At 42.6% G+C, this 22,049-nt stretch overlaps 1 protein-coding gene across 1 annotated transcript in view; it reads left to right on the forward strand.

Annotated features, from left to right (window-relative positions):
* Nucleotides 1-22,049, forward strand: part of HECA (hdc homolog, cell cycle regulator) — a 45,801-nt gene that overhangs the window by 17,983 nt on the left and 5,769 nt on the right. The window contains exons 2-3 of the mRNA XM_008006847.3: nucleotides 13,227-14,267; nucleotides 21,381-21,535. Coding sequence (XP_008005038.2) covers nucleotides 13,227-14,267; nucleotides 21,381-21,535 — 1,196 coding nt within the window. The remainder of the gene's footprint in view (nucleotides 1-13,226; nucleotides 14,268-21,380; nucleotides 21,536-22,049) is intronic.

A 22,049-nucleotide genomic window follows, 5' to 3' on the forward strand; every position in this document is an offset into this window, starting at 1 on the left:
TCCATGTTACAGCCACAGGGATGGGCCAAGGCTGAAGCAGAGACTTTACCATAGCTGGTGATCACATGGAAAAGCAAGGCTGGGGCCTAATTACAGGAGCTCCTTGAACATGACCCAAGCACTTGGAGCATTAGTCCGAGTTTCTGAGGTTTCTGAATGTGTGTATGACATGATCATAGTCAAGGTTTCAGAATGCCGATCTGAAGGTATTAATCAATCAAACTTTTTTTTTTTTGCTGTGTATCTCCTAAGAGAATTAGAAAAAACCCAGGGTTCTTGTACATTTTTAAGTTGTCACACCCAGTGTTTTAAAGGCTTAAATAGATGCTGAGGATCAATGAAAAGTTTCCAGTTCATTATAAACATTGTCATTTACTTTTATGCAAACAGAATCCTAATTATCATAGTAACTTGGTAACCATTATCATCCATTTAAAAAATGATATATATATATATATATATTTTTTTTTTTTTTTTGAGATGGAGTTTTGCTCTGTTGTTGCCCAGGTTGGAGTGCAGTGACACGATCTTGGCTCACTGCAGTCTCCGCCTCCCAGGTTCAAGTGATTCTTCTGCCTCAACCTCACGAGTAACTGGGATTACAGGCATGTACCACCATGCCCAGCTAATTTTTGTAATTTTAGTAGAGACGGGGTTTCGCCATGTTGGTCAGGCTGGACATTCCTGACCTCAGGTGGATCCTCCTGCCTCAGCCTCCCAAAGTGCTGGGATTACAGGCATGAGCCACTGCACCCGGCCTAAAAAAAAAATAGAAATTTTGCATTCTTTTCTTTATTTCCATTCAGTTTATACTCAGAATTTGATCCTAAGACAGGGTGTTGTCCTGCTTAAAAGTATTTTATTGATCATCCTATCATATTTTCCTATAACAAAATATATAAACTTAAATTTTTATTAAGATGGACTTCTGAGATGGCAGAGTAAGGGCCTCCAGAAATTTGCTCCTCCATGACAGCAATAAGAACACTGGCAAGAGTTACCAAAATTAACTTTTTCAGAACTCTGGAAATTAACCAAAGGCTTACAGTAATTCTAAGAGCGTTCTTTCAAGAGAAAGGACTGAATCATAATAAAACCAGTGAGCTGTGGCATTTTAACTTGTGTTAGTCCCACCCGCTTTTCCTAGCTCTGTGGTATCAAAGCAATGTAAATGCTATGTAAATAGTTGTTATACTGTAAATTTAGGGAATAATGACAAGAAAAATAAACCTGTGTATATTCAGTACAGACACAACCATCCTTTTTTTTTTTCCATTGACAGTTGGTCAGATCCATGGATGTGTAACCCACAGATATGGAGGACAGACTGCATCTGAATGGGGTAGAGCGGGAGTCCTAGCTACCTGGAGAATGTGTGCTGTACCAAAACAGCATTCTGATTCACATTCCATAACAAAAACTCTGGACTGGTTTAATAAGACACAATGCAGGCCAAACTGGCCCATTGGAACTCTGATCTAGGGGATATGTAGACATCATATCACCTATTATCAGTTGAGCTTTTAGAAGATTTTGAACAGCAGGGAGTTGTGAGTTGTATTTCCTAACCAGTCTACAGATGACCCATGTTGCCATTTAATCATGCAGTCATATGCTTTACCTGTTGGGCAGACTAGGGAAGGGATAAAGTCATTAGTCTTTTCAGCAGAAGTAATTGGGATTTCAGAGGTAAGGGGAAGGGGCCAAATCAGCCATGGCCTTTGGCCTCCAAGCACCATTTTGGAGCTCATCAAGGGAGAAGAAGCAAGTCCAACATTTGGGACACTACATTGTAATTTACATGGTAAATGAAAATCACATAGATAAACTATGAATAAAGAGGTTTGAGTATTGCCACATTTTGAATATTTGTGCTAACAAAGGAGGACATTAATATGGATAATCAAAATCAAGATTATTGAGTATTGCCACATTTTGAATATTTGTGCTGACAAAGGAGGACATTAATATGGATAATCAAAAATCAAGATTATTTTCCTAAGCAAGGATAATATTGGAATACGGCACTAAAGACTGACAAGAAGTCTTTAAAAATAGGATTGTTTAACAACTGGTTGGACAGTTTCTCCACAGTTGTACATATACAGTCATGCATTGCTTAGTGACAGGGATACATTCTAACAAGTGTGTCATTTGGTGATTTCATCAAAAGGCATACATCGTAGAGTGTACTTGTACAAAGTATAGCCTACTACATACCTAGGCCAGATGGTATACCCTGTTGCTCCCATGCTACAAACCTGTACATCAGGTTTGTTGAATACTGTAGACAATTGGAACACAATGGTATTTATGCATCTAAACATACAGAAACAGAAAATGCACAGTAAAATACAGTACAAAAGATAAACAGTGGTACACACATGTAGGGCACTTACACATGAAAGGAGCTTGCAGGACTGGAAGTTACTCTGGGTGAGTCAGTAAGTGAATCTGAAGGCCTAGGACATTACATTACTGTAGACTTTGATAAACACTGTACACTTAGGCTACCCTAAATGTAGGGAAAAATGAGGTAGGTATACTAGGACGTCACTAGGCAATAGGAATTTGTCAGTTTAGTTACACTGTTATGTGACCACTGTTGTGTATGGAGTTCATTGTTGAATCAAACGTTATTATATGGCACATGACTGTATATGCACATGCACATATACATACATACATTTAACACATATGCTTAGTCTGGAGTCTTCTTCCCATTTTATGATAGTGTGATTTGGTTCCAAGAGCTCCTGAATCTACATTTCCTTCAGAGCACATTATGCAGTGCATGTTCATGCTAGGATGGTGCGTAGTTTTCAATGATTTAGTACCCTCAAGATCTAAATCTCCAAACAAGAGAAAAGGCAGCCTGCTAATTTGTTTTCCAGTACAATGTGATCCCATTATATACAAATTGAATTATGCAAATTTCAACTAATCACATACAAATAATATTAATAAAAGTTTCACATTGTGTGCAAAATTTCAATAAGCATGTTTTCCCAAATTATGTGTGAAGCCATTTCATATTTTCAAAGCTGTCAGGTCAACTGAATTATAAAAATGCTTTCTTACCCAGTGGCATCATTTATAGTTTTTATATTTTATATGTTTATATTTTATAAATATGTTTATAGTTTATATGTTTTTATTTTCTTATAAACAGAAATAGTAACTTGTAGCAGTATTATGTGAACTCTTCTCGTTGCTAGAACTTCTGTAAGGATTTTGGTGACGTTTATATTATTATTTTTTTTTTACATTCACCATTATAATTTATAATCTTTATTATAGCTTTTTCTTTTTTTTCTTTGACAGGGTCTGGCTCTGTCGTACAGGCTGGTGTGTAGTAGCATGATCTTGGCTCACTGCACCTTCTGCCTCCCAGGCTCAAGCAGTGCTTCCACCTCAGCCTCCTGAGTAGCTGGGACTACAGGCATGCGCCACCACACCAGGCTAATTTTTGTATTTTCTTTTTTTGATAGAAATGAGATCCCACCATGTTGCCCAGGCTGGTTTTGAACTCGTGGGCTGAAGTGACCTTCCTGCCTTGGCCTCTTAAAATGTTGGAATTACAGGCGTGAGCCATTGCGTCCAGCCTGTAGCTTTCAAAATATCACCTAAGTGTGCTAATACTGGTGCTGAAAAACATCCTGGAAATCAGTAACTTTGGAACAGAAATTAGATGTGATAAAAGATACCAGGACATGACACGCTGTTAATTTATGAAATAAACTCAGAAGTATGAGAGTCAATGCTGATAGAATTAAAAAGTATGAGTAAAGCAGAAATACAGCACAATAACTACACGTGTCTGTGTTCTGAGTGTGCGTTCCCCATACTCTAGACTATGGAATAATCTGTTCTGAATTATGTAAGTTCTTCAGAACCATGTCCCATGAATAAAATGCAGTCATGCTTCATGAATCGCTGTTACCCATGCTAAGGAAAGATGGCTTAGGTTTAACATATTGTTACAGGACAGGGGTCCTGATCCAGACCCCAAGAGAGGGTTCTTGGATCTCACACAAGAAAGAATTCAGGGTGAGTCCGCAGTGCAAAGTGAAAGCAAGTTTGTTAAGAAAGTAAAGGAATAAAAGAATAGCTACTCCATAGACAGAGCAGCCCCAAGGGCTGCTGGTTGCCCACTTTATGGTTATTTCTTGATGATATACTGAACAAGCAGTGGATTATTCATGCCTCCCCTTTTTAGGCCATATAGGGTAACTTCCTTGTGTTGCCATGGCATTTGTAAACTGTCATGGCGCTGGTGAGAGTATAGCAATGAGAATGACCAGAGGTCACTCTCGTCGCCATTTTGGGTTTGGTGGGTTTTGACCGGCTCCTTTACTGCAATCTGTTTCTGTCAGCAAGGTCTTTATGATATGTATTTTGTGCTGACCTCCTGTCTCATCATGTGACTTAGAATGCCTTAACCATCTGGGAATGCAGCCCAGTAGGTTTCAGCCTTACTTTACCCAGCTCGTTTTTAAGGTAGAGTTGCTCTGGTTCACACGTCTCTTGACAATATAACAGAGTACTTATTTGTCTGACACTGGGAAGAACATCTTCACGGGGTTAGAAGAAGATAATTTTGAAGGTCTCCTTTTCCTTCTATTTCTTTGAAACTAGTTAGTAAATATTGAGTGAATTACTTTATGCATGCTGTACTGCTTTGTTGTGAAGAAGCACTCTACTTCTTGCCTCTCATAAGCCTAAAGCACACATAGAAAGTCATGATTGACAAAAGTGTAAGTTGGGAGAGCATGCAAGTGGCAACATTTGGCCCAAGAGTAATATAGAGGGCAGCAGAGAGCGGGATGGTACTTTCCCAGCTAAGAGAGGCTGGCACCTCCCTGGGCTTGGGAGGATGTGGAAGGGATTTGGGATTGGGACAGGATTGAGGTGAGGCACAGGTGGAGGAAGGTGTGTGCCTGCATGTAGCAAAAGGGGGCAAATGAGAAGGGGTGAATATACTGAAGTGCTCAACTCCTGGTGGACTTAGCCAGCCTTGCACTTAACGTGGAGAAAGGAGGATGGATGGCCACTTCCTGGTTGTGACTTTGCTCTGAACTTGTTCAAAATCCCTTGATTTTTATGACAAGTAATATAAAGTGATATGGTGTTTATTAACAATTGCTTATAGTTAAACAGTGCTTGGCCAGGTGCAGTGGCTCACACCTGTGATCCCAGCACTTTGGGAGGCTAAGGCAGGAAGATCACTTAAGCCCAGGAGTTCAAGACCAGCCTGGGTAACAGAGTGAGACCCCCATCTCTACAAAATTTTTTTTACAAAAAATTGGCTGGGGCTGGGCACGGTGGCTCACGCCTGTAATCCCAGCATTTTGGGAGGCTGAGGCAGGCGGATCACGAGGTCAGGAGATCGAGACCATCTTGGCAAACACAGTGAAATCCCGTCTATACTAAAAAATACAAAGAATTAGCTGGGCGTGGTGGTGGGTGCCTGTAGTCCCAGCTACTTGGGAGGCTGAGGCAAGAGAATGGTGTGAACTCGGGAGGTGGAGCTTGCAGTGAGCGGAGATCACGTCACTGCACTGCAGCCTGGGCGACAGAGCGAGACTCCATCTCAAAAAAAAAAAAAAAAAATCAGCTGGGAGTGGTGGTGTGCACCTGTAGTCCCATGCTGAGGTGGGAGGATGGCTTAAGCCTGGCAGGTTGAAGCTGCAGTAAGCCATGACCATGCCACTGCACTCAGTGTGAGCAACAGAGCAAGACCCTGTCTCAAAAAAAAAAAAAATTTGTGCGTACGTGCCAAGCACTGTTCTTTTTTATTCCTCATGGCAACCCTTTAGGGTTAGTTATTAGGGTATTAATAATATTATTTCTGGACCAGGCACGGTGGCCCACGCCTACTATAATCCCAGCACTTTGGGAGGCCAAGGTGGGTAGGTCGGGAGTTCAAGACCAACCTGACCAACATAGAGAAGCCCTGTCTCTACTAAACATAGAAAATTAGCCAGGCATGGTGGCACATACCTGTAATCCCAGCTACTTAGGAGGCTGAGGCAGGAGAATTGCTTGAACCTGGGTGGCGGAGGTTGCCGTGAGCCGAGATAGCACCATTGCATTCCAGCCTGGGCAACAAGAGCGAAAATCCATCTCAGAAAAAAAAAAAATTGAAAAAAAAAATTATTTCTGCCATTTTACAGGATTTTACAGGTAAGGAAACAGAGGCACAGGGAAGTTAGGTGATTTGCCAAAGGTCTTTAAGAAGTTGCAGAGCTGAGTCACATCCAGGCAGGCTGGCTGTATGTCATGTCGCATAGTCGGGAGTCGGGAAGCTGGAGATGGAGGACACTGGTCAGAAATTCATACCCTAAGAGGACCATGCTCTCTGCAAACAAGGGGATTTGTTCCCACATAAGAGGAATAATTAGTGATCTAATAAAACAGTTTTGAAACCTTACATTTGTAATAACCAGTTCACTTTTACACAGCTAGTATCCCAAGGAACCGGGACTTACACATACATGTCCTTTTTTTTCTCGTTTTTTTTTTTTAAAAAGGTACCTGGGTGATGTTAGTTTGAGGAAGTGAGGGTGAGGGCCAAGCTCTGTCCTGACAGAGAAGGCCTGGACTGAGTCTGGGAGACCTGGCTGGAGCTCTGTAGCTGCCTCCCCAGCAGCTGGGTTGGTTCTCCCCATGGGTTCACCCTCTCTCTAGCACTATGGTCACAACCAGAGGACTAAGTCTGGTTGGGTCATTCTTTCCTTCGTCAGAAGATTTATTAAACACTTATTTACACAGTAGTGGGTTTACATAGATGAATGTGACTAAGTTGTCCCTACTTTAGATTTTGCCTAGAAAGCCTCGTGTGACTTAAGAATACCCTCCTTACCTTCGTTCCACCCAACTCCCCACCTGCTTATGATGCAACTATTTTAAGGAGGATAAAAATATTATAAAAAGCTGAAAATAGCAATGTCCTGTTTATGGGGCTCCTCAGTGAATGAGGTTGTCAGGGGATTTGGGCTCATTGGGCAATCAGTGTGATCCTCCTCTTTCAATAGGTGGGGAGCACAGAGTTCTGAAGTGCTGAGGGCAGGATGCAGGATAAGAAAGCTGGAGAGACAAGATAGGCTTGGCCCAGGTGACTTCAGCCTAGCTACTCTGTTGTCCAGACTTGAACTCTTGAGATTTTTGCCCAGAATCACATGAACCCTGTTTATTTTAACTTGAGCAGGAGAAACAGAAGCTGGGTACTGAACACTTGATGATGAACCTAAAATACAGGCCTTAGAAGGTTCATATACTTTTTAAAAACAATGCCAGCTCTGTGTAAAGGAGCATTTTTCTGTTTTGCTTGTTAGGTTATCACAGTTTAGATTAATGCCCCAAGGGAAGTTGGTAGCACAAGTGTATGATATCCTTCTCCCATCTCTCCTGTTGAAGATTTAGTTGTATCAGATCAATCTATATTCCATTTATGCCTTTGTGGGACTGCTATTCTCTTTTTTCTTTGGAGACAAGGTTTCGCGCTCTTGCCCAGGCTCACTGCAGCCTCAATTTCCTGGACTCGCTTGATCCTTCTGCCTCAGCCTCCTGAGTAGCTGGGACTATAGGCACATGCCATTGAGCCCAACTAATTTTTAAAAATTTTTGTGGAAATGGGGTCTCACTATGTTGTCCAGGTTGTTCTGTAACTCCTGGCCTCAAGAGATTTCTCTGGCCTCAGCCTCCCAAGTGCTGGAATTATAGGCATGAGCCACTGTGCCTGGCCATACTTACTTATTTTCTAAACACCTACTGTATGGCATGTTTAAAACATTAGAAAAAGTAGAAAACATTGGAGCAGTTTGCATTTATCTGGGGAGTGAAATACACCAGTGTAAAATTATGGTAGAAGTAGCATGTAAGTAAATATTTTTATGGAACTTTATAGTGTTTCCATGTACATGAGCTGAATAGGGCAAGCATTTTATCCCCACTTTACAGATGAGGAAACAAAACTGCTCAATGTCAAACAACTAATCAGGAGCAGACCTGGCACCAAACACCTCTCTTCTATTATTTCCTGCTGCTTTTCCAGTTTGGACAGTGTGTGTGTGTGTGTGTGTGTGTGTGTTGTATGTGTTGTGTGTGTTGGGGGGGGTGGTGCTAATGAGGGAGGAAAGTGTGTTTGAACCGAGCCTTGAAGGAAATACTGTCCGAGTTTAGAGGCCAACACACCTCAGCAAAAGCATTGTCAGATGTCCTCTGACTATTCCCGAGGCCCACCCTGTTACCCCATTTTGCCTGTCTCCCCAGGAGCCTCGCCCTGCTGGTGTGTAATAGGGTGAGGTGTCTGTTGTGCATATTACTGGGCATATTTAACATGCTCTTGGCCTTGTATTTGTTTTTGAAGCCTACCCGCAAGGCCACATCAAAGTGGCTGACTGTAAACAAGCAGGGCTGACAAGTTGGAGTGGGAGCTCTTTATACAAGGAAGAGGCTTGCTGGTTAGGAAATAGTGGAGCATGGCTGTGAACATGACAAATACTGTTAAAGGGACAGGGACGGGCACAGCTGTGGTACCTCGTCTGTGTTCCATGCGTGCACTTCTGTTAGACTATTAGGGCTCTTAGCTCAAGACCTGGCATGTAGGAAGTGCTCAGTATTGGTTAAATGATATATTTGCTGCTTTTTGAAAAGATACAGAATTTTTCCTCTCTTAATACACCTTTCTTTAATGTGAAAATACTTTTCAAAGAAATATCAAGTCAGTCTCAGCATTTACACTTGGAATATTGTGAATGCAAATGTTAGTTAGATCTTCCTTTGACCTAATTTGATTTTATTGGTCTTGGGTTAGTAATATTTGGTTATTGTGGTTACATTTCAGTGACATTCACTTCAAGGCTCTTCATCTGAAGGATCAAGATTAAAAAAACTACACTTAATAATTGACCAATTAACATTTTAAAGGCCTCTAAAAGTCACAGCCCAGGTGACTGGTGAATTTACTCAGTTTCTACCACTCTTCTACTTCTTTTTGGTGTGCTTGAGTACATCCAGGTCTGTCTGTCTAGGATTACAGCTCTCTTTTTCCCTTCTGCTCCTCTTGTCATGTGCGGATTTGGTGAGCCAGTGTCTTTAATGTGACTTCATTCAACACTGGAGTTGTACAAAGCCTGGGCCCAGTGGTGCCAGGAACACTAAGATGAGTAAAAGCCTTCCTTTCCTGAGTCATCAGCTGGTGAGGATTATGAAGAGGGTCCCCACGATGAGGGACTCAAGTAAGATTGGGGCCAGACCATCGGGGAGGGGAGGGGAAGGGTTGGACTCAGGATAGGGGGCAATCCTGGTAAAATTGGTGTGTAGAGAGGTGGGCCTTGAAGCAGTAGGAGTGGAGAGGAAGTTTACTAGATGCCAGGTGCTTTCTCAGTACTTCATGTGTATAGTTTTTTTCATTTCATTCTTCTGAACCATTAAAGGTACATTCTGTTGTTTTCTATATTTTATACAGAGGAAACTGACACAAAGAGAAGTAACTTGTCCAAGAGCATGCAGCTCATAAATGGTCCTGCCTGGATTCCAACTCAGGCAGTCTGGTTGCGGAGTCTGAACTGTGAATTGCTGTCAGTGGCTGAATGGGATTTGGACAAATGAAGATTAAGGGGAAGCCACGGTGATCAAATATTAATACATAGAGGTAGACAAATTGGTTTAGGGCCATTTTGCCAAGGCCCTGGAATCCCACACCTGAAGGGGATAATTGTAACATATGACAGAACTAATATTTGTACAGGCTTTATGGGTCCACATTGCCACCACCCTCTGCTGATTGATTTGGTGGAATGTTGTGTCTGTGGTTCAGTGTGCAGGGATAAGGTTGGGAAGGTTGTTGAGTAGAGGAGTCACATGGTTTGTTCCCTCTCGTATGTCTTTAAGCTGCCCTGAGGTTTTGGCCTGCATTCCCTGAGCTCATGAACATGGTTAAGCCTCTGCTGTCTTCTGTCCCTGCCCATGCTCTTTCCCTGCCCTACAGTTACCATTTGGAAAGAGTTTCCTGGAGTCTCCCTGTTTCTGCCTTTTCACCTCACTGTCCACCTCTGCCTGCCCTCTATCATCCCTGAGGAGACAGTGCCCTGGCTCACTGCTCATTTTGGTTGGGACTTTTCAGGCTTATTGCATTCTGTGAGTTCTCAACCAGGGGTGATTTTGCCCCCTAGGGGATACCTGCCAGTGCCTGGAGACACTGAGTGGGGCTGGCTTTTGTGAGATGGACAGTGAGGTTGCTGCTAGGCATCTTACAGGATGGCTCCCACAACAGAGAATGATCCAGCCCAAATGTCTGTAGTGCAGAGGTGGAGAAGCACTGATGTTACCTGGTGCTCTGGGACATTTTGCAGTTCTTCATTCTTTATTTTTTTGAAAGGGAGTCTCACTGTGCCACTCAGGCTGGAGTGCAGTGGCGCAGTCTCTACTCACTACAACCTTCGTCTCCCGATTCAAGCGATTCTCCCACCGCAGCCTCCTAAGTAGCTGGGATTGCAGGTGTGCGCCACTACACCCAGCTAATTTTTGTATTTTTAGTAGAGGTGGAGTTTCACCATGTTGGCCAGGTTGGTATTGAGCTCCTGACTTCAGGTGATCCACCCGCCTCGGCTTCCCAAAGTGCTGGGATTACAGGTGTGAGCCACTGCGCTGTGCCCTGACTGCCTGGACGTAAATCTCTCCTGACTTGTTTTTCAGTAAATTCTTAGTTCATTTCTTACCAATCTCTGCAGGAGAATCTTCTCCTCCAGCCTTGGTTCCAGTCCTTGCATCCCAGGATTCTTTTCCCAGCCTCTGGTCTCTGCCCACTCCTCACATTTTTCTTGGGCATCTCATTAGTCCTAGGGATTTGACCTTCATCTGTGGGTGAGTGACTCCACATCTGTATTCACAGCTCTAGCTGTCTTGAACTCCAGTCAAATTCATGTCTTCTCCACCTCTGTGGTGCACAGGCACTTCCAAGTCGGTGGGTCTTAAATAGGGCAGCCCTAAGGCTTCTTCATCCTCCCTGCCCTGCTCCCACATTGCTGTCCATCAGCATTCTCTCTCTCTCTCTGTGCCTTCTCATGCTGCTCTTGAAGCACAGGCACTCATCATTTCTCAACCTGCAGCACCCTCCCTCTGGCCTCCCTACTTGCAGTCCTGTGCCCCACTCTGCCACCGGGGAAGCTTTCTAGAGCAGAACTCTGAGGCTGGGAGTCTGACTTTAGCTTCTGTCATCTATACACATAATCTAAACTGCTTCATGACCAAGCCCAGTGGTTCCCAATTGGGAGAGTAGTATTGCCCCCCAAAGGGGCCCTTCGAAAGAAAGTGTTACGAACGTTGGGGGTATCATGATGGGGAAGGTGGGGTAGGTGGGCTACAGATACTGAGTGCTTAGGCCCAGTGATGCTTCTTGCAGTGTGCTGGACTGGGCAGTCCAGTGCATTACAGGAAGAGAATTGTCCAGATTACAGGAAGAGGGCACTTAATAATAGTGCCCTCATTAAGAAGTGGTGATGTAGTTTTTAGCTTCTGCCTAGAGGATTAGGAGAGAAATGCTGAGCACTGGTCCTGGAGAGTACTTACTTTGGGGATCAGGAGGCAAAAGAACTGCATGATATAAAACACTATGGAAATGCAAGCAAGAGTGTAAGGGAGTGATGAATTGTATTGAAAATTGTAGAAATGCCAAGACACAAGTGGGGAAGTCTGTTAGTTGTGTGACTCCCTGAAGCACCCTTCTCATCCCAGCCTGTAAGCCGCACCAGCCCCCGCTCATACAACCGGCAGCCACTCTTTTGGGCCTGTGGCAACAAGTATGCTTCCTTGGTCCTGCACTATGAGACTCTCAGTCTCCCTGTTTGGCACCACATTTGGTCAGTTTTGCTGTCTCTGCCTTAGCCCCTTTCCACCTCTGGCCACCCATTACACAGCTTCTTTTATAAATAAAAATATCCCAAGCTGTGTCACAGTCAACGACAAGAACAGCAGCAACTACATTAATAATCCTTTATGTGCCAGGTACTGTGCTAAACTCTATAAGCATTTCTTATTTAATCTTCAGAAAATCTCTATAAGGTAGCTACTGTAATTATGCCCATTTAGGGTTGAGGAAATTGAAGATTAAACAGATGAAATAACCAGTTCACTTTTACATAGCTAGTATCCCATGGAACTGGGACTTACACATGCATGTCCTTTTATTTCTCATTTTAAAAAACAGATTTTATTTTTTAGAGCAGATTTAAGTTCACAGAAAAACTGGAAGTATAGAGTGTTGCCATATACCTCCTGCCCTCCTCCAGCCTCCCCCACTATGAACACAGAATAGTACATATGTTATAATCGATGAACCTACATTGACACATCATTGTCACTTAATTTCATAATTGACATTAGGGTTCCCTTTTGGTGTTGTACATCCTATGGATTTTGACAAATGTATAATGACATGTATCTGCCATTATAGTATCATAGGAATAGATTCACTGCCCTAAAAATCCTCTGCGTTTCACTTGCTCATCCCCCACCCCCCGTGGCAACCACTTTTTTTTTTTTTTTTCCCATGACTCTATCATGTCTTTTTGACATTTTACAAATAAATTCTAAGATCAGATGTTCAGTTATCATTGAATATCTATAAGGAATCAGTGGAGTTCCCATATCCATGAATCATGTTTATTTCTTAAGAATTGGGTTAGTGGATTCTACTTTCTGTCACCACGTTTTCTGTCCTTTCTGGGAACCGGCTTGGCTATTTGCACCATGGGTGGGACATGTACTTAAGATAGAGTACAACTATGTTATTCCCACTTCCTGTCCTGATAGCTTTGGAAGAATTCTGGTTTTTTCCTTCACAGCCTGTCTTTGTAATTTTGTGTAGACCAACAAATTAGTTTGATCCATTATCCCTGACATTAGGTGTCAGACCACCTTAGACGAGAAATGGGCATGAGTTCGTCTATGTTTCAGCATCTTTCTGGTATTCAGGACAGCCTAAAGGTCGGGATGAAGGGCTTTGAAGGCCCTTTTTAGAGATTCCACCTGACTGGTTGGTTAAGTAGCTTCATCATATTATTCTCTGGTTCACTGGAGTGATTCGTCTTTAAAGGAACCCTGGAACTGCCTTTCATTATATTCATGTATTAGAAAAACCTTACACCATACTGTTGCAAGTACAGGTTGAGTATCCCTAATCCAAGAACCTGAAATCTGTTCTCTCTCTATTCCTCCCCCAGAAGCCCCATGTGCCACTCCCTTGATCTGCAGCTTCGGGAGGCCAGTGGACCTGGAGAAGGACGACTACCAGAAGGTGGTGTGCAACAACGAGCACTGCCCCTGCAGCACCTGGATGCACCTGCAGTGCTTCTACGAGTGGGAGAGCAGCATCCTCGTCCAGTTCAACTGCATCGGCCGTGCGCGCAGCTGGAACGAGAAGCAGTGCCGCCAGAACATGTGGACAAAGAAGGGCTACGACCTGGCCTTCCGCTTCTGCTCCTGCCGCTGTGGCCAGGGCCACCTGAAGAAGGACACAGACTGGTACCAGGTGAAGCGGATGCAGGACGAGAAAAAGAAGAAGTCTGGCTCCGAGAAGAACACAGGGAGGCCCCCTGGTGAGGCGGCGGAGGAGGCAAAAAAGTGCAGGCCGCCAAATAAGCCCCAGAAAGGCCCGAGCCACGACCTCCCCCGCCGGCATTCCATGGACCGGCAGAACTCCCAGGAGAAGGCAGTGGGTGCCGCGGCCTACGGTGCCCGCTCCCCTGGCGGCTCCCCGGGCCAGTCCCCACCCACGGGCTACTCCATCCTCTCTCCCGCCCACTTCAGCGGCCCCCGCTCCTCCAGATACCTCGGGGAGTTCTTAAAGAACGCCATCCATCTGGAGCCTCACAAGAAGGCCATGACTGGGGGCCATGTGTTCAGAAATGCCCACTTTGATTACAGCCCTGCGGGGTTGTCAGTTCACAGGGGGGGACACTTCGACACCCCCGTGCAGTTCCTTCGGCGGCTGGACCTCTCCGAGCTCCTCACTCACATCCCCAGGCATAAGCTGAACACTTTCCACGTGCGCATGGAAGACGATGCCCAAGTGGGCCAGGGGGAGGACTTGCGGAAGTTCATTCTGGCCGCGCTCAGTGCCAGCCACAGAAACGTAGTAAACTGTGCCCTGTGCCACCGGGCACTCCCGGTGTTCGAACAATTCCCACTGGTGGATGGAACTCTGTTCCTAAGCCCGTCCAGACATGATGAGATCGAATATGATGTTCCTTGTCACCTTCAAGGTATAGGTGTTAATTCACCTTGCCTGCTTTCTGTTTGTTAAAAAGCAAACAGCAAACAAGACGGATTGCTCTATTTTGGCTTAGTTTTCACCAGTGTTGTTTCTTTGTTCTAGTCAGGTGCTAGGTAACATTTGAATATTTCAGCTTCGCCCAGTGACGCAGTGATTTTTTACTCTGATGTCGCAGTACCAAGTACAGTTGTCCTAGTGGATAATTTTGTGTGTGTGTTCTGTAATTTGAAGAGAGGATTGCTGGCATGTGGTTTTGCATAATGGGGAAAGAAGTTAGTGGAGTTGTTGCATATTTGTCACTTACTGTAAACCTGTTTAATGGGTCCAACTAGCCGTGCATCCTCTTTGATCCTTATAACAGTGAGGAAAAGCAGTGGTCAGAAAATGGCCAAGGTGTTTTTAGATTAGTTGAATTAATTTTGAAGTTTATGAAAGATGAGACTGTCCTGATAGCAGCAAAAGGTAAACAGGATTATTGAAAGCCCAGGCATTAGCCTGGTGGTGGTGGTGGATGGAGGGAGGGGCGATGGAGAAGCTTATTATTCCTATGGATGACATGTAGGGACTTAGTATGTTTCAGCCATAAATTGAATAAGATGAGGTTGGTTAGTATAAGAAATCTGTCAGTTCATACACAACTACTGAACTTCCATAAAGGTGAGACACATCACATATAATATGTTTATACTTTAAATGTGTGCTAAAAAGCTTGTTGTAAAAATGATATATCCCTACGTGTCTCCTTCCCGCCAACCCTGCTGTGTCAGTACCCAGACAAACATTTTCAAATCTTAGCTTATGCTTCCAGTTTTTAACATCATGATTGTAAATACTGCTGTCTTCATTCTCCAGTTTTACATATTATCTGTTTATTGACTGGCTTTGAAGGTGGATGACTATGCATCCCCCTCCTCCTCCCTCTCAGGATGAGATACCACAATTCTTGGTTAAATCCTTAATGTTTACTAACGTGAATATATATTTAATATTGATCCAAGAAGTATGGGTTTTTTTCTTATTATATAGTACTGTATATTCTAGGACTCCTTTTGTTTTTATTAGGGTTAATTGATTATTTTCATTTGCATAGGTTTTTTGTTTTTTTTTTTTAATAACCTTGGCTAGTTCTCACTCTCCAGCAGCTTTACAAACCATCTTTCAAAAACATTTCCACATACCTGTCAGATTTTTTTGGAAAAAAAAATTTTGCCCCTGAAAATGCCCCTCATGGAGACTCTTACCCTCCTGCTTCTACCTGTCCTGGTGCACTCAGGACCTGGTGTACCACATAGCTGTCCTTCTAGGAATGCCTTCATTTCTGTCCTATTTTTTAAAATCTTGTTTCCTAGATCTCAGTATTTTATTTTTTCTCAGTTTGTTCTCTCAGCTTTTAGGAAACATCCCCCAGGAGCTTTTTGAGAAAGGGAATAGATGATTTGAGACTTTGAACATCTGAGAATATCTTGATTTTATCTTCACTCTTCATTGCTATTTAGCTGGCTGTGGTCTTCTAAGTTATACATATTTTGCCCTCAGAATTTTGAAGACATTTCTTGACTGTCTCCCATCTTACAATGTCGCTATTTTGAGAGGTCTGATGTTACTCTTATTCCTGTCTTTGCCTCCATCTCCACCCCTCCATGAAGGTTTTAAGATTTTCTTCATATATCCCTAATGTTCTGAAATTTCACCATATGCTGGTCTTTTACACAGTTTTCTCTGTTTGTTGTGCTTTCTGCACTCTCTTGGCCCTTTGGCTCTATAACCTTACCATCTTCCATTTGGAGAAATTTGTTTTTGTATTATTTCTTTGATAATTTCCTCTACCATATTTTCACTTTTAAAAATTTCTGTGAAACTCTGTATTAATCAGACATTAGACCCCTTAGATTATCTTTTGTTGGAGTGGAGAACTCCTTTATTTTATATATAATAAAGGATATATAATAAATATATACATGGCCCTGTTCATCTCTTTTTTCTGCTTTATGGAAAATTTCCTTGACTTTTTATTCTGGTGTTTTTACGGAGTTTGAAATTTTCTGTTCTTACATTTTTAATTTCCAAGAGCTCCTTTTAATAGCATGCTCTTCTTGTTTCATGTATGTAATTTCCTGTGCTACCTTTCTGAGCAAGGAAAGGGAGCTGAAATTGCAGAGAGAGTAGTCTCGTTCATTTTGAGAATTGTAACTAACTTTACCCTATATCTTTTAGCATTTGTTATAAAGCAGAACATTCCAAAACTTAGTGGTTTAAAAGGATAATTTAATGACTTCTTACAATTCTGTGGGTGGATTGATTAGGACAGTTAGGTTGGCTTAGGGGGTCTCAGCCGGAATGGCTTGTCTTATGTTCCATGTAGTTTCATCTTCCAATAGGCTAGCTTGGACTTTTTCACATGGTGCTCTCAGGATAGCATTCAAGAGATATGAGTGGAAGCTGCAGAGTCTGTCTCTAGAGGCTTAAGCTTAGAACTGAGTAACATCACTCCTGTCACATTTTGTTCATCAGCATAAGTCCTAAGTCTAGCCCAGGTTCAGATGATGCTGAAATACTCTGTTTTTTGATGGAAAGTGCTGCATAGAATTTATGGTTGGTTGTAATTTATTGCTCCCTACGATCTCCCTACAAACTCCCCAGTGCTTGTCCAGTTTCAGAGCTTAACCATTTACTATCCCTCAGTCCACTTTCTGACTTCATATAGTTTGATTCAGGGTTGAAATAACTTCATTGTTTCATGATGGAGTTTGTGTTTTTGTTTTTTTATCCTGTTTGGGGGTAATTTTAGAGGGAAGTGGATGGAAACACCTTTATTTCTCCATCATAAAACTTGAAATATTTTTTATGAAGATGAATATGGGTACAGCATATATGAGAATAGTAGTGTTCTTTTTCTATCTGTAATGGACAAATTATTTTCATGTAATCCATTCATCTGTTGATCAAACTTACGGATTTCACACATTCTGGGTACTATCAGTTCTTGCTCGTCATCAATTTATAATCTTAGGATAAGATGCTTTTATAAAATGTAACTTACCAGGCTTCAAGTTCTAGTATCACACCTGGATATGATGTACATTAAGTATCCTTTAATTTCCAGAGGAAGGGACCACTTTGGCTTGGTTCATAAAAAGAGGCAGCATGAATGCTGATGTCAAAAGGTGGGCTGGATCTTGGTAAGCAGAGGGTCCACCCAGGTCAGGTGTTTGTTGATGAGGAGGGAGTGCCTGCAAGCAAAAGAAGGGTGGTTAAAAAGAAGAAGGGCAGGTTGTGATCAGGAGATAGGGAGAGAACTGGTTGGAGCCAAGGGTGTTCTAGAGTGGGAAAGGAGTAAGATAGGGAGAGAATAGATTGCAGAAGTACTTTCAAGCCATAATAAAGAGCTTTGCTATATGTTCTTTATGAATGTGAATGGACAGATTTTCAATGTTTTTTTAAAGCAGGCAGTCACGTGGAGGAAAGGGACAGGAAAGAGATTTGAAAGGGGTGGGATCTACAGAGTTGAGACTTTGTAGTCTAGATGCAACGATATAAAAGAATGCTAAGGTGTGGACAGAATGGAAGGGAGGGGATATTGTCAAGAGGTTATTTTAAAGAAAAATTATAGCTTGTGAATTCAGAAACAAAATTCACTTTGTTTCTAGACCAGATAAATAGTGGAAGAGTAGAGAAAGGAGATGGGTAGGTAAAGGTGGAGAAAGGGCCTAGTTTTGGGGGCAGAAGATGAGGTTTGTGAGCCTTGGGTTTGAAGGGATGTTAGGACTTTTGTGTGGAGATGTCTAGCAGACACAGTTAAAAATAAGCATTTGAGTTGAACACTGGGGAGTTTGTAACACTGGTGGTTAAAATCCTAAGGGTGGAAGAGCTCTTGCATAGGAAGAAAAGAGAAAGAAAAGGAAGGAGGATATGATAAACCCACGACCAAATCTTGAGGGTACTTTGCAAGGAGCAGATGAAGAAAGGTAAAAATTAGGCCTGAGTACTTGTGTGTGTATATATACACATCAAAACATAGACATACATAAATAGATAATGCGCACATTAGATGTGCATCACAAAGATACTGAGAAGTTGAACGTTTGATATAAAACCTGAAGATCAGGGTGTTTAATTATTACCAGAGAAGTCATCATCGCCACAAGTGAGTCCTTGACCACATGTCGGCATTTTTATTGCCACATCTTTGAGAAATCCATGCCATCTTATTTGTAGTAAGAAAATGTAAATCATGTCTTTAATCACCAATTACTGACCACGCATTCTTCCATTTTCCTTTCCTTTCCTCTCCTCCCCTCCCCTCCCCTCCCCTCCCCTGCCCTTCCCTCCCCTGCCCTCCTCTCTTTTCTTTTCTTTTTTTTCTTTTCTATCTCACTCTGTCACCCTGGCTTGAAAGCAGCAGAGTGATCATGGCTGCTGCAGCCTTGGACTGCTCAGCTCAAGCAGTGCTCCTGCCCAGCTTCTCCAGTAGCTCGGACTATAGGCTCAAGCCACCACACTTGGCTTATTTAATGTTTTAAAACTTTGTTGTTGTTGTTGTTGTTTTGTTTTGTGACGGAGTTTCGCTTGTGTTGCCCAGGCTGGAGTGCAATCCTGCGATCTCGGCTCACTGCAACCTCTGCCTCTGGGTTCAAGTGATTCTCCTGCCTCAGCCTCATGAGTAGCTGAGACTACAGGTGCCTGCCACAGCGCCCAGCTAATTTTTTTGTATTTTTAGTAGAGACGGGGTTTCACCATGTTGGCCAGGCTGATCTAAACTCCTGACCTCTGGTGACCCACCCGCCTTGGCCTCCCAAAGTGCTGGGATTACAGGTGTGAGCCAGTGTGCCCAGCCTTAAACTTTTTTAAGAGATGGGGTCTCACTGTATTATTGCCCAGGCTGGTCTTGAACTCCTGGCCTCAAACGATCATCCCATTTCAGCCTCCCAAAGTGCTGGGATTACAGGCATGAGCCACTGTGCCTAGCCCGACCACGTGTTTTTAAAAGCATTTTCAACTCCAGTAGAAGGGCCACACTACACTGCAGGCCACAGGATTGCATAGCGTGCAGGGCTGACACAATGCTGCAGTACTTGCTGTGTCCAGTGGCCCTCTCTGGATTATTACTCCCTCGCCCTGCCCTTTACCCCTCACTGCCCTCCCCGGACTCTGTCTCTGGACTTTGTTTGCTCTCTTTTCCTCTGAAAATAGGTTTTGTTTAGCTTTAATAATTTATTAAGATTGATCTAATTAAGAAGTTCTTATTGGGCTTCTTTACCACTTTGAACCACATGTGATTGTTCTCCAGAGAATCGGCTTTTTGTTTAAATTCACAAAGGGTTTAGAAATTCAAAATTCTCTGTGGTCAGGACAATGTTTAGTAGAACTGAAACAAATCTAGACTGAGTCCAGACCACGTGTTCCTGTGAGTTTACCTGTAGGTTATGGATCCAAGAGACATGAATCAGTCTGGACTTGCTACTTAATTATCTCATGAACTTGGGCAAGCTGCTCAGCTTCTAAGCCTCACTTCCTACTCTCAGAAGTGGGAGCAACAGTAATGCCTATTTTGTAATGTTGCTGTTAGGGTTAAATGAAATGATTCACATGGAGCTGGTAGCATAGTGCCATACCCTCGGTTAACTCTTAGTAAAAGTTACTCTGTCTTCATCATTATGGTCATTGTTAGCAACACCTGACTTCTGTGTCTAAGGCTGCCCTTACCCTTCTTAGCTGTGACCTCTGTACCTGTGAATGTTTGGGAATTGCATTGAGTAAGCAGGATGAAGAGTGCAAATCAAGTTGTTTCCAGTGGCTCCTGGATCCTTGAATGGACTTCCTAACATGCCCCAAGGCTAGAGTAGATGTGGCAAGTGAGATCCTTTTATTTTCAATGCCATAGAGCAGAAGTGGGCGGCATTTCAAGAAGTTCTTGTCATCCTTCCCCTTTTTGGCATAAAGGCCCCCAAGGTTATGCTGTCTTTGGCTGTTAACATGCCCCATCCATTTACCCAACATACGCTTACAAAGTGCTTTCCACATCCTAGACATCGTGATAGTCACTGAGTCTACAAGGATGAATAAGACATGGTTCTTGCACTGAAGGAGGAATGGGGTCATGCAAGCAAATGCGAACGAAGGGCTCCCCCTAAGTACTGTAGATGGAATATATATACCTTTCCATCGGGTAGGGAGCAGGTTGGTCCTTACTACTGAGTGCTGAAGATCCATAGTCTGACTGATGGCAGTGAGCAGCACATTCTGAATATGAGGCCACTTAGGATTATGTGTTCTCCTGATGGTAGTTTTTTACATGGGGAAGCGCCCTGGGTCCTACACAGAGAGCAGAAATGTTGCTGTTATATGTTGCCTGGGCAGATTCTGGGCATTCTGACTCTTCCCTAATTATTTAAACTGTGATGCTTCCATATACACTAGGATGACATCTCTCCTTTATAAACATTAAGATGTTATCAAATAATGGAGGGGGATCATGTTGTAACTTTTTAAGAGCTCAGTGAATAAAATGTTGAACTTCTTTTAAAAAATTACAAGTAAGATACAATTCTGGTTCCTAAATTAGATGTGGTGATGGCTGAACATTTTGAGAACAAGGATAGTTAACATAGTAATTTTGGTTGTGGTGTAATTTTGGGTTATCAGTCCCCAAGACAGACTTGATTTTTATGATGGGACTTGTCAGGGGGTGAGAGCTTGTGACAAGACCAATGCTATTGGTTAAGTCTATATGCTAAACATAAAGTTTTGAGCAGGAAGTCCTGCGTAAATACAGTACAGGCTGGTTTTGAGTATATGTGGCTTTTGTTACTTGAATTTGGATGGACCCATTATGTAAGTCCAGCAGCACTTTTTGGAAAAGCAAATTGAAGCCAAGTTTTTAATATGCTTGAACTTAAAATACATGTTTTATTGACAATAACTAGTAGTTCATCATTATCCTGAAAGGACAGCTTATGTACTAAATATTGATTTTTTCTTTTTATATTTATCCAAAAGATAAAATCTTTGCTTATAATTGGTAGATGAAACATTTTTTATCCCCTTGGAGATGAAACATGATTTCCATGATGGCCACTCAGAGCCTTGTGTCTTCTGTGCACAGGGAGACTCATGCACCTGTATGCGGTGTGCGTGGACTGCCTGGAAGGGGTTCACAAGATCATCTGCATCAAGTGTAAGTCACGGTGGGATGGCAGCTGGCACCAGCTGGGCACTATGTATACCTACGACATCCTGGCTGCCTCTCCATGTTGTCAGGTAGGTATTGAACACACTGAGGGAGCAGTGGGTGATACTGGGCTTCTGTCCCCAAGTGAATGTAGGGAAGATGCTTCTGGCAATAAAGAATAAATTCAGTCTAGCAATGATGGCTGAGTTACTACTTGTAATGTAGTCATTTAGTGGAATACTATGCAGTCATTAAAAGGGATAGTGTAGAATAACATATAATTATGTGGGAAGCATTTCCAGTATATTAGGTCAAAATAATACGTTATAAAATGGCATAATAATATGCTTGCATTTGTAAGTAAGTGAGCATGAAAAGGGAATTGCTAACCTGTTACCAGATGGTCTCAGAGGTGGGAGGCTGAAAGATGCCTTTAGTTCTCTTTTTCCTTGAGTATATTTTCTAAGATTCTGTATGATTAGCTTATACTAAATTTATAATAGAAAAAAAGTTACTCAAAAGGAAGAAAGTCACTTTCTTAAATAGATAGGATTTTCTTGTTGTTTTCTTTCTGTGGGATAGTACAGTTATCTAGGAATTGCC

The sequence above is a fragment of the Chlorocebus sabaeus genome, chromosome 13 (assembly GCF_047675955.1).
Source record: "Chlorocebus sabaeus isolate Y175 chromosome 13, mChlSab1.0.hap1, whole genome shotgun sequence".
Classification (NCBI taxonomy): Eukaryota; Metazoa; Chordata; class Mammalia; order Primates; family Cercopithecidae; genus Chlorocebus; species Chlorocebus sabaeus.